Source organism: Xenopus laevis, chromosome 4S, assembly GCF_017654675.1.
Source record: "Xenopus laevis strain J_2021 chromosome 4S, Xenopus_laevis_v10.1, whole genome shotgun sequence".
NCBI lineage: Eukaryota > Metazoa > Chordata > Amphibia > Anura > Pipidae > Xenopus > Xenopus laevis.
The window spans coordinates 67,909,879-67,924,172 of NC_054378.1; the positions used below are offsets into that span (position 1 = coordinate 67,909,879).

Sequence of the window (14,294 nt, forward strand, 5' to 3'; positions counted from 1 at the left end):
CTTCAACAGGCATGACAGCATGAAAGACCCCATTCTCACAAGGTTGGATGCAGAGCTATCCATCTCCGCTTCCTCATTATCAAGGACTGCATCATCCACGGTCTCCTCCCCCCAGCCACGTACAAGACCAGGGGTCCCCAAAAGGTCACCACTAGCCCCCTGGGAAGCCTGCTCCTGTTGGTCCTCCTCCTCCTCCTCCACAAAGCCACCTTCCTCCTCTGACTCCACTTCTGGCACCTCTCCCTGCGTTGCAGCAGGTGCCTGGGTTCGTTCTGGTGATTCCGACCAGAAATCGTGCGCTTCCAGCTCCTCGTCACGCTGGTCTACAGCCTCATCTGTCACTCGTCGCACGGCACGCTCCAGGAAGAAAGCGAAGGGTATTAGGTCGCTGATGGTGCCTTCGGTGCGACTGACCATATTTGTCACCTCTTCAAAAGGTCGCATGAGCCTGCAGGCATCGCGCATAAGCACCCAGTAACGGGGGAAAAAAATCCCCAGCTGTGCAGATCCAGTCCTACCACCCAGTTCAAAAAGGTACTCGTTGACGGCCCTTTGTTGTTGCAGCAGACGTTCCAACATAAGGAGCGTTGAATTCCAGCGAGTCTGGCTGTCAGAAATCAAACGCCTGACTGGCATGTTGTAGCGCTGCTGAATGTCAGCAAGGCGTGCCATGGCTGTGTAGGAACGTCTGAAATGGGCCGACACCTTTCTGGACTGGGTGAGAACGTCCTGGAATCCTGGGTACTTGGAGACAAAACGTTGGACTATTAAATTTAACACATGTGCCATGCAGGGCACATGTGTTAAATTGCCTAGTCTCAACGCTGCCAACAGATTGCTTCCATTGTCACACACCACTTTTCCGATCTGCAGTTGGTGTGGGGTCAGCCACCGATCGGCCTGTGACTGCAGAGATGACAGGAGTACAGATCCGGTATGGTTTTTGCTTTCCAGGCACGTCATCCCCAAGACAGCGTGACAACGGCGTACCTGGCACGTCGAATAGCCTAGGGGGAGCTGGGGGTGCACAGGTGTGGAGGAGGAGAAGGAGGACCCAGCAGCAGAGTAAGAAGAAGAAGAAGACGAGGTAGAGAGCGATGGAGGAGTAGAGGTGGTGGCAGAACCGCGTGCAATCCGTGGCGGTGACACCAACTCCACTGTTGTTGTTGAGCTACCCATTCCCTGCTTCCCAGCCATTACCAAGTTCACCCAGTGGGCAGTGTAGGTGACATACCTGCCCTGACCATGCTTGGAGGACCATGCGTCAGTAGTCATATGGACCTTTGGCCCAACACTAAGTGACAGAGATGCGGTAACTTGGCTCTGCACATGTTGGTACAGGTGTGGTATTCCCTTTTTAGAAAAAAAATTGCGGCTGGGTACCTTCCACTGCGGTGTCCCAATTGCTACAAATTTGCGGAAGGCCTCAGAGTCCACCAGCTGGTATGGTAAAAGCTGGCGGGCTAAGAGTGCAGACAAGCCAGCTGTCAGACGCCGGGCAAGGGGGTGACAGTCAGACATTGGCTTCTTACGCTCAAACATGGCCTTCACAGAAACTTGGCTGGTGGCAGATGACTGGGAATGGGAACAGGTGGTCAAGGTGGAAGGCGGAGTGGAGGGTGGTTCAGACGGGTCAAGGAGAGCAGAGGTAGAGCAGTAAGATGCTGGACCAGAAGGAGTGTGGCTTTTAGTTTGCCTGTTGCCTTTGAGGTGTTGCTCCCAAAGTGCTTTGTGCTTGCCGCTCATGTGCCTTCGCATAGAAGTTGTACCTATGTGGCTGTTGGGCTTACCAAGGCTCAGTTTCTGACTGCACTCATTGCAAATTACAATGCTTTTGTCAGAGGCACACACATTAAAAAAATCCCACACTGCTGACTTTTTGGAAGTGTGCGATCTGGCGGTAACAGTAGAAGTTGGCGGAGTTGGCGGTATTGGCGGCAATGGCGGGTGCGTTGGCCGGCTGAACACAGGTGCCGATACATGTTGTTGCCCTGCTGATCCCTGCGGGCTGTCCTCCCTGCTTCTTCTAAGTCTTATTCTCCTACTGCCTCTCTGACTCTCCGTCTCTCCATCTGAACTACCCTCCTCTTGCTCTCTTCTACTAGGCACCCACAAAACATCAATCTCCTCATCATCATTCTCCTCAGATGCATCAATTTCTTCTGACACATCACAGAAGGAAGCAGCAGCGGGGACCTCCTCCTCATCACTCATTATGTCCATCTCTATCGTGTTCTCTGCCAGAATTAAATCTGGTGTAAGGTCCTCATCTCCTTCATCTTCTTCTGGCAATAATGGTTGCGCATTACTCAGTTCAAGAAACTCATTGGAAAATAACTCCTCTGACCCCAGTGAAGAAGGGGCACCGGTGGTGGAGGAAGTGTTACGTGGGGTGGCCATAGCAGTGGAGGATGAGGAGGATGTTGTGGTAAAGTTAGAAACGGTAGAGGATGGGGTGTGCTGTGTAAGCCAGTCAACTACCTCTTCAGCATTTTGGGAGTTCAGGGTCATTGGCTTTTTAAAACTGGGAAATTTGCTAGGGCCACAGGATTGCATAGCAGCACGGCCCCTAGCACGGCCTCTGCGTGGCGGCCTGCCTTTGCCTGGCATTATTTTTAAAAAAACAACAACAACAACAAAAACTCAGTTGGTTTTTCTGGAAACGATAATACACACAGCTAGATGGCGGGTTGAAGAAAACACTGTGCAAATAATGCCTACAAAGTCAACGTATACACTACTACAGCGGTGGATACGGATTACGTAAAATATATGAATGCTGCTTGAAAAAAAGTAACTCAAGTGGTTTTTCTAGAGACGATAATATTATCAATATTTAGACAAAATGTGAACAAGGTCACACAGCTCGATGGCGGGTTGAAGAAAACAGTGTGCAAATAATGCCTACAAGGTCAACGTATACACTACTACAGCGGTGGATACGGATTACGTAAAATATATGAATGCTGCTTGAAAAAAAGTAACTCAAGTGGTTTTTCTAGAGACGATAATATTATCAATATTTAGACAAAATGTGAACAAGCTCACACAGCTCGATGGCGGGTTGAAGAAAACAGTGTGTAAATAATGCCTACAAGGTCAACGTATACACTACTACAGCGGTGGATACGGATTACGTAAAATATATGAATGCTGCTTGAAAAAAAGTAACTCAAGTGGTTTTTCTAGAGACGATAATATTATCAATATTTAGACAAAATGTGAACAAGCTCACACAGCTCGATGGCGGGTTGAAGAAAACACTGTGCAAATAATGCCTACAAGGTCAACGTATACACTACTACAGCGGTGGATACGGATTACGTAAAATATATGAATGCTGCTTGAAAAAAAGTAACTCAAGTGGTTTTTCTAGAGACGATAATATTATCAATATTTAGACAAAATGTGAACAAGCTCACACAGCTCGATGGCGGGTTGAAGAAAACAGTGTGCAAATAATGCCTACAAGGTCAACGTATACACTACTACAGCGGTGGATACGGATTACGTAAAATATATGAATGCTGCTTGAAAAAAAGTAACTCAAGTGGTTTTTCTAGAGACGATAATATTATCAATATTTAGACAAAATGTGAACAAGCTCACACAGCTCGATGGCGGGTTGAAGAAAACAGTGTGCAAATAATGCCTACAAGGTCAACGTATACACTACTACAGCGGTGGATACGGATTACGTAAAATATATGAATGCTGCTTGAAAAAAAGTAACTCAAGTGGTTTTTCTAGAGACGATAATATTATCAATATTTAGACAAAATGTGAACAAGCTCACACAGCTCGATGGCGGGTTGAAGAAAACAGTGTGCAAATAATGCCTACAAGGTCAACGTATACACTACTACAGCGGTGGATACGGATTACGTAAAATATATGAATGCTGCTTGAAAAAAAGTAACTCAAGTGGTTTTTCTAGAGACGATAATATTATCAATATTTAGACAAAATGTGAACAAGCTCACACAGCTCGATGGCGGGTTGAAGAAAACACTGTGCAAATAATGCCTACAAGGCCAACGTATACACTACTACAGCGGTGGATACGGATTACGTAAAATATATGAATGCTGCTTGAAAAAAGTGACTCCGGTGTTTTTTCTGGAGACGGTAATATTATGGATATTTAGACAGAATGGGAACAAGGTCACACAGCTCGATGGCGGGTTGAAGAAAACAGTGTGCAAATAATGCCTACAAGGCCAACGTATACACTACTACAGCGGTGGATACGGATTACGTAAAATATATGAATGCTGCTTGAAAAAAGTGACTCCGGTGTTTTTTCTGGAGACGGTAATATTATGGATATTTAGACAGAATGGGAACAAGGTCACACAGCTCGATGGCGGGTTGAAGAAAACAGTGTGCAAATAATGCCTACAAGGCCAACGTATACACTACTACAGCGGTGGATACGGATTACGTAAAATATATGAATGCTGCTTGAAAAAAGTGACTCCGGTGTTTTTTCTGGAGACGGTAATATTATGGATATTTAGACAGAATGGGAACAAGGTCACACAGCTCGATGGCGGGTTGAAGAAAACAGTGTGCAAATAATGCCTACAAGGCCAACGTATACACTACTACAGCGGTGGATACGGATTACGTAAAATATATTATGGCTGCTTGAAAAAGTGACTCCGGTGTTTTTTCTGGAGACGGTAATATTATGGATATTTAGACAGAATGTGAACAAGGTCACACAGCTCGATGGCGGGTTGAAGAAAACAGTGTGCAAATAATGCCTACAGGGCAAATAATGCCTAAAAGGTCAACTTATACACTACTACAGCGGTAGTAAAATAAAAAAAAGTAAAATAAAAAAAAATGAATATTAAAAAAAAAAAATTAAAGTTGGTGCTGCTGAACTACTAGGAGCAGCAGATTAGCACACCAGTCCCACTCCCCAACACTGCTAGACTAATAGCACTGGGCTCTTATAGTAGTAGTAGTAGTAGTAGTAGTAAAACAACAAAAAAATAAATAAAAGCAGTCCTTACAAGGACTACTGTTATTGCAGCAGTCAGCAGATGAGATCAGAAGCAGGACAGCTGCCCACTGCAGCTACATACAGAGCACTGCAGTAGAAGGTAGATTACTAGCCAGCAAAGCTACCTAAGCTTAAATGTCCCTCAAACCCCTGCAGACTTCTGTCCCTCCAATAACAGAGCAGTATCAAAACGATTACTAGCCAGCAAACTTTCAACTGTCCCTGAAATCACTAACAGGCAGCAGCTCTCTCCCTACACTATCTCTTCAGCACACACAGGCAGAGTGAAAAAACGCTGCAGGGCTTCGGTTTTTATAGGGAAGGGGAGTGGTCCAGGGGAGAGCTTCCTGATTGGCTGCCATGTACCTGCTGGTCTGGGGTGAGAGGGCAAAAAAAAGCGCCAACAATGGCGAACCCAAAATGGCGAACGTCGCGCGACGTTCGCGAACTTCCGGCGAGCGCGAACACCCGATGTTCGCGCGAACAAGTTCGCCGGCGAACAGTTCGCGACATCTCTATAACAGACCCTCAAAATGTAATCCAATTTTCACATATAAATCTGATTTTGAACAAAACATTTGCACATTTAGATGCCCAGTGCTTTAAAGTCATGTGATTTAAAGCTGAATCCAAATCCTGCTGGGATTAGACTTTAACTGAATTCTGTATTCTGTGCTTCCTCAGTCTTATTCTGTGTATAGGATTGTAGACGTAGGATCACTGTGAACAAAAGATTTAGAATGTGATCAATAAACATTACCAAAATGGGCAGGGGGGATCCATGTCGATAGAGCAGAGAGCACAATAGCTCTTTTACGCACTAGAAAAGCCAAATTTTCGACCAAACATTGTTACCACATTTATCAATAAATTTACTCTAAAAAAATCTGGTGCCAGAAAAGACTTGATAAAATCGCAAAAAAATCAGAATTGTACGTTTTTTTTTTTAAATTTAACACTGTAACACCCTGTAAACAGGACATCTGCCATTGACTTCTACATGACCTCGGTGGTTTGAGATGAGTACTTTTTTATCTGGAATTTTGGTAGCCTCTGAGTTCAATAAATCATGAAAAAAATTTCCTCCAAAAAAATTGTATTGCTGCATATTACAACAATACAGGTATAGGACCCGTTATCTGGAAACCAGTTATCCAGAAAGCTCTGAATTACGGAAAGGCCTTCTCCCATAGACTCTATTTTATCCAAATAATCCAGATTTTTAAAATGAATTTCCTTTTTCTCTGTAATAATAAAACAGTAGATTGTACCTGATTCAAAGTAAGATATTATTAATCCTTATTGGGAGCAAAACCAGCCTATTGGGTTTATTTAATGTTTACATGATTTTCAAGTAGACTTAAGGTATGAAGATCCAAATTACGTAAAGATCCGTTATCCAGGAAACCCCAGGGCTCGAGCATTCTGGATTACAGGTCCTATACCTGTATAATTTCATTAAAAATAAGAGGACTGCTGTTTTACAAAAGCAAGTTGACAGAATACCAGGAAAATCATAATATATTATTATTACTTTTCTAGGCACTTTCCAGGCAGCAATTAACCCTTTTGTGTATTGGTGATTAAACCCCTTTATTTGGTGCTTTGTGAAAAAAAAGGAGATGTCATTATGTACAAGATTTAGGGACAAATTTACTAAAGCGCGAAGCGGCTAACGCTAGCGCAAATTCTCCAGCATGATGTCATTTTGTTACTTCGCCGATTTACTAACGGGTGCTGGCGTAAATTCGCTAGAGAAGTGGACCTACTCTAGCGCTACTTCGCACCCTTACACCAGGCGAAGTTGCGTTATGGCAAAGGGACGTAACTACGCTAATTCATTAACTTGCGCATCTTACTGAACGTTACCTCTTGCGCCAGACTTTACTTCGCCAGGTCAGACCAGGCGAAGTTCAATACAATAGATAGGAGTTTGTCCAAAAATAGTTGACATTTTTTCTAAGTCCCAAAAAACGCTGGCTTCTTTTACTTTTTTAAGGGTGATAGTATGAAAAATAGCGCACTTTTTTGGGGGGTACCCTCCTTCCCCCCTACATTTCCTAACATATGGCAACTCAACGATACAGTGGGCACATGTGTAGGGCAATAGAACACCTTTATTTTATTTTGTAAAGGTTTCCTTGGCTTGTGTAGTGTAATGTAGTTGCTGCAGCATATATGTCCATTATATTTTAACTTTGCACCAAAAGCAAATTAGGCATCGCTAGAGTAACTTCACTTTGCCTGACAAAGTAACGGTATTGCCACCTCCCTGAGTGCAACTTCGCATTTTAGTGAATTTGCGTAGCACTGGCGAAACTACGCCTGGCAAAGTGCGGCGAAGCTGTCGCTGGCACAACTTCGGATCTGGGTGAATTTGCCCATCTACGGTAAACTACGGTAAAAATATAATCTTTTTTTAAGCAATCTAAATACCAAACACTTACTTCTTAAAAGCATAACTAACATATTTATAAATTAATGAATTAATCTGAATTGGTAAAAGGCCAAAATAAAGAGCCTTTAATCACATCAAAATGTAATCAAACCTTTAATTCAGCGATACATAGGTGCTTTTCACCTTTGCCATCTCTGTGTAAACATAACATAGTGTCCCCTTGATGTGTTATAGCTATTATAGTTATTTTAGGTATAGCCTGTTGTGAATTACTCAGCTCTAGGAGCATAATATTCTGTAGATGAAAGTGAAGATTTGTTGACTTATAAATGGGAAATACCCATCAAGCAAAGAAATGCCATTGTCCATAATAAATATATGTTTTATAGTTAAATATATGTTTTATAGCTAATTTCTTTGTCCTTATGAGCAGTGCAGACAGCATCCGATATTATAAAGGGCTAGTAGCTATAAATGGAATCACTGAACAGATGTCAGGCCTGAACTGTTTTTCAACAGGAAAGTTAATGTGGTTGACAGTAGAAGATTTTCTTTTAGAATTGTCTCAGATATTAAAGCATGGAATTTTGTAAGATGAGAGCTTTTGTTGTCAAGTCCTTTAGAAATATGAATTCTCCTCATTTCTCTAAAAAAGCAATTATGTGGTAGGTGATAGCTTTTAATTGGGAGAGACTCAAACACTCTTGACAAACTTTGTATGGTTGAACCACTTTCCTCTGTGCACAGTTAGATAGGGATTTTTAATATAGTCCAAAATGAATGGATTGAATGTGAATACAAGATAACTGTCAAATACCGAAAGCTATTCTCCTAGACATGCTTATCTCAGTGGTTCCATATTACGGCTGCATAAATTCACATCAAATAATTCTTGGGCGCTTGGAACCAGAATAAATATTTCAATAAATACTATAAATGGGGAATTACTGCTTGAGAGAAAAATAAATGACTCACAACTTTCCATCAGAAGTTGTTCATAGTAAACATATGAAAATATGGAGCAAATAGAAATTAAATATAATTTGTAAAGAAAGGCTGCAAATAACTTGAACATTATTATTGACTTATATTTATCTAAGTGTATGATACAGATTTATATTGTTACTTTTATTTTAAATGTCACATGAACCATCTAGCATTTTGTATTTTAAAAGAATGTTTGCAGCCCCAATTTTGCTTTATAGTGCAACTGTTGGCATTTTATGATGCAAGGTGAGGGAAGAAACAATGAACAGGGTCCTCTTCCTTAGACCAGAGTGGAAGCTGAATGTAGCTGTTCCTTTAAAACTATCTCACAGATAATTTTCAGATTCTTTAATCCATAATGTCTGCTGTTTACAAACCAAATGGACAGCTTAAGTCAGAATAAGGATGTGGAGGCATTTTATGAAGATCGATTAAAATACAAATAAGCTTTTATAATGGACATTTCTGTAGGCTGTAACAGTCAGAGGTATAGCAAATAGCTATAGTATGTGGCTTATTGAACAGGGTATAATCTTGTATCACAAGACCTCCCTCCTGTTACCTCAGGGAGACGTGCTTGTGTTATTTCTTTATTATATGCAATATGTGTATATTGTATATATACATTGTGATTTGTATCTAAGAATGTTGTGTAATTTACATATTAGATAGTATCAGGACATAACAGAGGCAAGCTTCAAAGACACCCTATTTAGCATACAGTTGTTAAATCCCCTCCCCTTTGACCAGGGGCAGCTGGAAAAGCAAACTTTCTTGTCTACACACTGCCTTTCCCCCTTCCATTGTCCTGATTCTTGAATGAACTGCCTCAGGAATCCATGCCCTACTCCCCAAGATTCATTTATTGGTCACTGACCAATCAGAACCTGAAATATACCTATGGTCAGTCTTTTAGGTTCGTACAATAGGCTAAGTTAGTCAGAGAGTCCTGGGAGTTCCTGCAGTGAGGACATAGATGCCAGACCTAATTGAAGGATGAGTATCCGAGAGGCAGTGGATTTAGATCCAACATATACATATTTCTAATTGTCTTTGTAAATATTTGTTATACATGCTAGGTAGTGTAACTTGGTTTATGTATATTATTTCTGTAGATATGTCAATAGTTTTTGTAAATAAATATATATAGTTTGATTGAACGATGTCTTTCGTTAAAGAACCCTTATAACCAGGAATACTTATGTACATGTGTATATAAGAATAAATATACATATTAACATAAATATATTCTTGGTCAACACCTCCCATTGAATAGAAAGCAGGATAAGTGACAGATACTTTGATCTCAAGATGGTTTGCAGTTGCTTATTTGGTCTCTATAAGCCATTCACAAAGATTACAATAAGGCGCATATCACACTGATTTAATATATGATATGATAAACCCCCTTAATAGTAAGTTTATTAGAAGGCTAGTTGTACATGATGTTAACTATTCAGCATATTTTATATTAAAAAGTGAGACTAGTTTGCACTTTAGTGCAGTATGGATTAAAAAAGTGCTAAAAGGTACTCTGTATTCTTCCTTCTTATTTGACTTTAAATATTTAGATACCAGCCAGGCTTGCAGGCAAGTGGAACGCATACACTCAACAACCTAAAAAAAAACCTAGGTGTTCTGTGTCCAAATAAATAATATGTGGAAGCACAAGTCATTATTGACCTCTTTACTGGTGAGAGGATGATCCCTGAAAAGTTTTTCTTTTCTCACATATTCATATGAATAGTTGCGCAGAACAACTCTTCAGCATCTGTTACAGCAAAATCACAAGAAGCAACACGGACAGTACCATCAGTCTTGCTTCCTTAAGGATTTCATCAATGCATTTTAATGTCAGATACAAGCTTGTAAATATTATTCTGAAGATGAACAATTAAAATGCTTTGACTTTTGATAAACATATTTGGGAACAAAAAAATTCATGCATGTATTTGTCTTGCATTCCCTCAGATTTTCTGGGCTCTGCCTTAGAATACTGAAACATTATTAAATAGATTCAAATATGCTGTGCAATATGAGCAATTCAGCTTTTGAAAGTAAAAAACTGTATGTTTGCTAACTATTACCAACTACAAACCAACAGGATCATTTTCTTATTGCCACTAACACTAGATATGTCGACATACAGTAAACTGTTTTTCTTGTATTCTGTTGCATCTTCTCATGTGTGACTGCAGATTTTGCAAAAGGAACTGTGAATCTAGACTTTATTCAAAATGTAGATTGATGGCCTTAAATAGTATTTTAAACCTTTAGAATAATGACTTATTAATTAGACAGAACTCTTCTTTTAATTAAACAGCCTTAATTGCAAGTATTTAGCTTCTTTATATGTAGGCATTTATCAAAAGTATTGGGTCTTAACAAGTTTAAACCAATGTTTTGAGAATATTTAACTTTTTTCCAGATTGAATAAAAGTAGCAAGTAGTGATGGGCGAATTTCTCCTGTTTCGCTGGAAATTCACAAAGCTCGATAATTTGTGGGCGTCAAAATTGACGCTGGCAACAATTTGATGTGACCTAAAGTTAATGGGCGTGCATTTAATTGTCACTGGCATCTGAATTGTTGCCGGGGTCAAAAGAAACTTTGACACCGGTGAATTTTCACAGCAAATTCGTGAATTTGTGCACCGGCGGCGAATCACGCAAATTTGCGGCACATTTACCCATCACTAGTAGCAAGGACATCAGTTGAGGTTTCCACAGCTCACCATAAGACCTACTGTACCTCCTTCATGTAGTAGTAGAGAAGCTTGCTTTGTTGAGGAGTAAGCCAAATTACAAGTTGTCGTAAAGCAACCCAAAATATGTTGATTTTTACTTAGAGATTCAAAGATAAATTGGGTTGGCTTATGAACCTATGAACATGCTGAACATGAAAGTAGAAAACTATCAATCCTTTTTTGCCCCTTTTTTTAATAGAATGCTCTTGGAAGGGATATTTTTGTCCCTTATAACTCGAATGACTAATTTTTTATAAGCATTGGAATCCGTTGTAACCAAGCTCCCTCTGCATATAAGTCTCGGGAAAATTTAGAGATACAGTATGGTAAAATGTTCCTCATTGCTAATATATATCTCAGTTAAATATACCAACTGTGGATCTGCTTGAATCTAAATGTACTAGATTATAGAAGCTGGTAAAACTGTGACTTCAATTCTGTTCAAGCAAATAGAGTTTAAATAATCTTTTAAAAAAATGTTTTAGATAATGCATCATCATCACGCAGTCCATGAAATCTCGTACATTGCAAAGGACATTACCGATCATCGGGCGTTTGGCTATGTGTGTGGGAAGGAGGGAAATCATAGATTTGTGGCAATAAAGACAGCGCAAGCAGTAAGTATACAACTTTGTACTGTACATATAATCACAGAATCTCCTATATGGTTTAAAGTAATTGATGTTTCATTTTATATTTTAACATGAGGCTAAAACATTCTATGTATTCAATTATTTACAAGATGAGATGATGTTATAAAATAGCATTTCTGCTGTCAAAAGTCTTCAGTGAATTTCTCTCTAAAAAAGGAATAAATTCTGAAAAAAGATTCTTGGTACCTCAGTATAAAAAAATCAAATGATGCCCAGGGCTTTATTCACACCACAGAATTCCATGAGATCACACAAATCCAATTGACATGTATGATGTGTTTGTTCACAAATTTTTATGCATCCAACCCTTTCTAAGTGAGGAACCCCCCTGAAAGCACATGGAATGTGTAATTCCACAATGATTTGATTGAATTACATGGTTGGAAAGGCATTCCAGCCCAATTCAGAATCCTGCTGTAATATTTGCAATTGGTTTTAAATAGAATCTTGGGCCACAGTCCAGTATAGCCAGATTCCCACCTCGTTCTCTATCACTTCAGCTTCAAAAACTCACCTGCAAGAATTGTCCTGTTTTACCTTACTGGGCATGAAACAGCATTAGTCAAAATATTCAGATGGCACATATGACTGTTGCTGCTTGGCAGCTTAGTAAAGCAGAAGTCACAATAAAGAAGTAAAATGAACAACAAGACTAGAGATACAAATACAACATTTAAGTACTGTACACAGTGATTTTTTCTTACTAATATAGTTAACAAAACATTATATTTTAATATAATTTAATATATTTATAACCTGAATCAGTCTTCCATAAGCGTGGGTGCAGGGTCAAAGTATTTATGCAAAGTTCAAGAGGACCCACACTCCTTGGTTAGTGAACCAAAAATGTCTTTATTTTGTGACATGGCAAATTTATAAAAAAAAATTTAACTTGATAATCCTCATGGATTCCCAGCAGTTTGATTTTTATCACATTTATCAATGTTTTCCTGACAGTCAGGGAAATGATTTAATATTTATCAAAGCCTTTTGGCTTTTATTAAATGTCCCAATTTGTTAGAATGTATTCAACTGCTTTGAACAGCCATGTTTCGCATGTTAAGTTCAGTGGTAATGCTGAGCTATAACTATAGTTTGATACTGATGGGGGAAAATTATTTTCCATTCTATTATGAATCACAGAAGGTTGTTTGATATTTTTTTAATAAGGAGTGGCAATAAATTTGTCCCTACATGTTGTACAGGTATACAGTGACAAGAAACTTTTCCTACTGATACTTCAAAACAGAAAGTAGAAAAATACATTTTTAATAGAGCTTTCACAAATGCTATCTCTTTTTATTCTTCACTATAATAAAATGAAATATCCATAAGCATGGCTAAATATGCATTATTTGTATTTTTCTCCCATCTCAGCACATTTTGTGCCAGAATTCTTTATTATGATCAACAGTTTCATGCAAACTAGACATATCTGTAGATGAAAATGCTTGACGATGACAGCTCTGCTTTATTACATTACTATACTACAATATTGTTACCAGGAATAATGTTTTTGGATTTTATTTTCTTAAAGGTCAGAGCTAGAAGAGTTCATTTCAAATATCCTTCTGTTTAAAGCCTCTAAACTCACTTATAAACTTTATGATTCCTAAAATGTAATCTCACATGCCATATCAGACCTAAACTGCCTACTGTGTACTAAGTTGTAAGGTGCATTAATACACTTAAAACCCACTAAACCCATAGCAACAATGTGATTTATGTGTGATTGAATGGTAGTGCTGTGTTCCTTTACCCTTTCTACTAAGAAGCTATAGAAGCATTTTCATTCATCTTCTGAGCTCTGCTTGTTCTAATGAACTTACCTAGACAAAAGGAAGGTTAGGACATTGGGTTGTATATTTCTTTCCCTGATTGAAATTCATTCAGAAGCATGCATATTTTTATGGGGCTGTGAGTTAAATGCACAACAAAGGCTGGCACAAACCGGACCTCCGTTGAAAAATTGCCACTTTTTTATTTATTTATTTTTTGTGGTAAAGAAATCCTAACACGTTTCATGCCCCTCCTGGGCACTTAATCATAGTTTAATAAAATTGGATGTTGTTAAAATCACAATGAGTTTAACAACATCCAATCATAGTGCACCACACAATGTATTGGCACTAAACAACAGAAAAACATTTATGTATAGACAAATCTTTATACATTATATACACAATGTATACTTGAATGTTAGAATTAGTTTCTATAGCTGTGCTCATAATCCTAATCTACACATGTAATTTACATCTAATTTTTTGTTGTTAGACTCATTGTGATTGGCCTTTTTTCTCTTAAAAATTGTGCTTTATGGACTGTTTCATTAGCTTTACAGTGTTTCTAGCTTTACAGTGAACAAAGTTTACTGTACTTTTGTGATATATATTACAATTTGTGCAGAGTTCCTAGTTTAAATTACTTTGTGGTTTAACTCCTGTATCATATTTCACTGGTATGAGTTAAATGTATTAATCTCAAGCCTCCATGGAAG

At 38.9% G+C, this 14,294-nt stretch overlaps 1 protein-coding gene across 14 annotated transcripts in view; it reads left to right on the top strand.

Annotated features, from left to right (window-relative positions):
- The window catches only part of dab1.S (Dab, reelin signal transducer, homolog 1 S homeolog), a 433,928-nt gene that overhangs the window by 380,127 nt on the left and 39,507 nt on the right, over nt 1-14,294 (top strand). For all 14 annotated transcript variants that reach the window (XM_041561400.1, XM_041561404.1, XM_041561396.1 and 11 more), the window contains one exon: nt 11,630-11,761. In XM_041561400.1, coding sequence (XP_041417334.1) covers nt 11,630-11,761 — 132 coding nt within the window. The remainder of the gene's footprint in view (nt 1-11,629; nt 11,762-14,294) is intronic.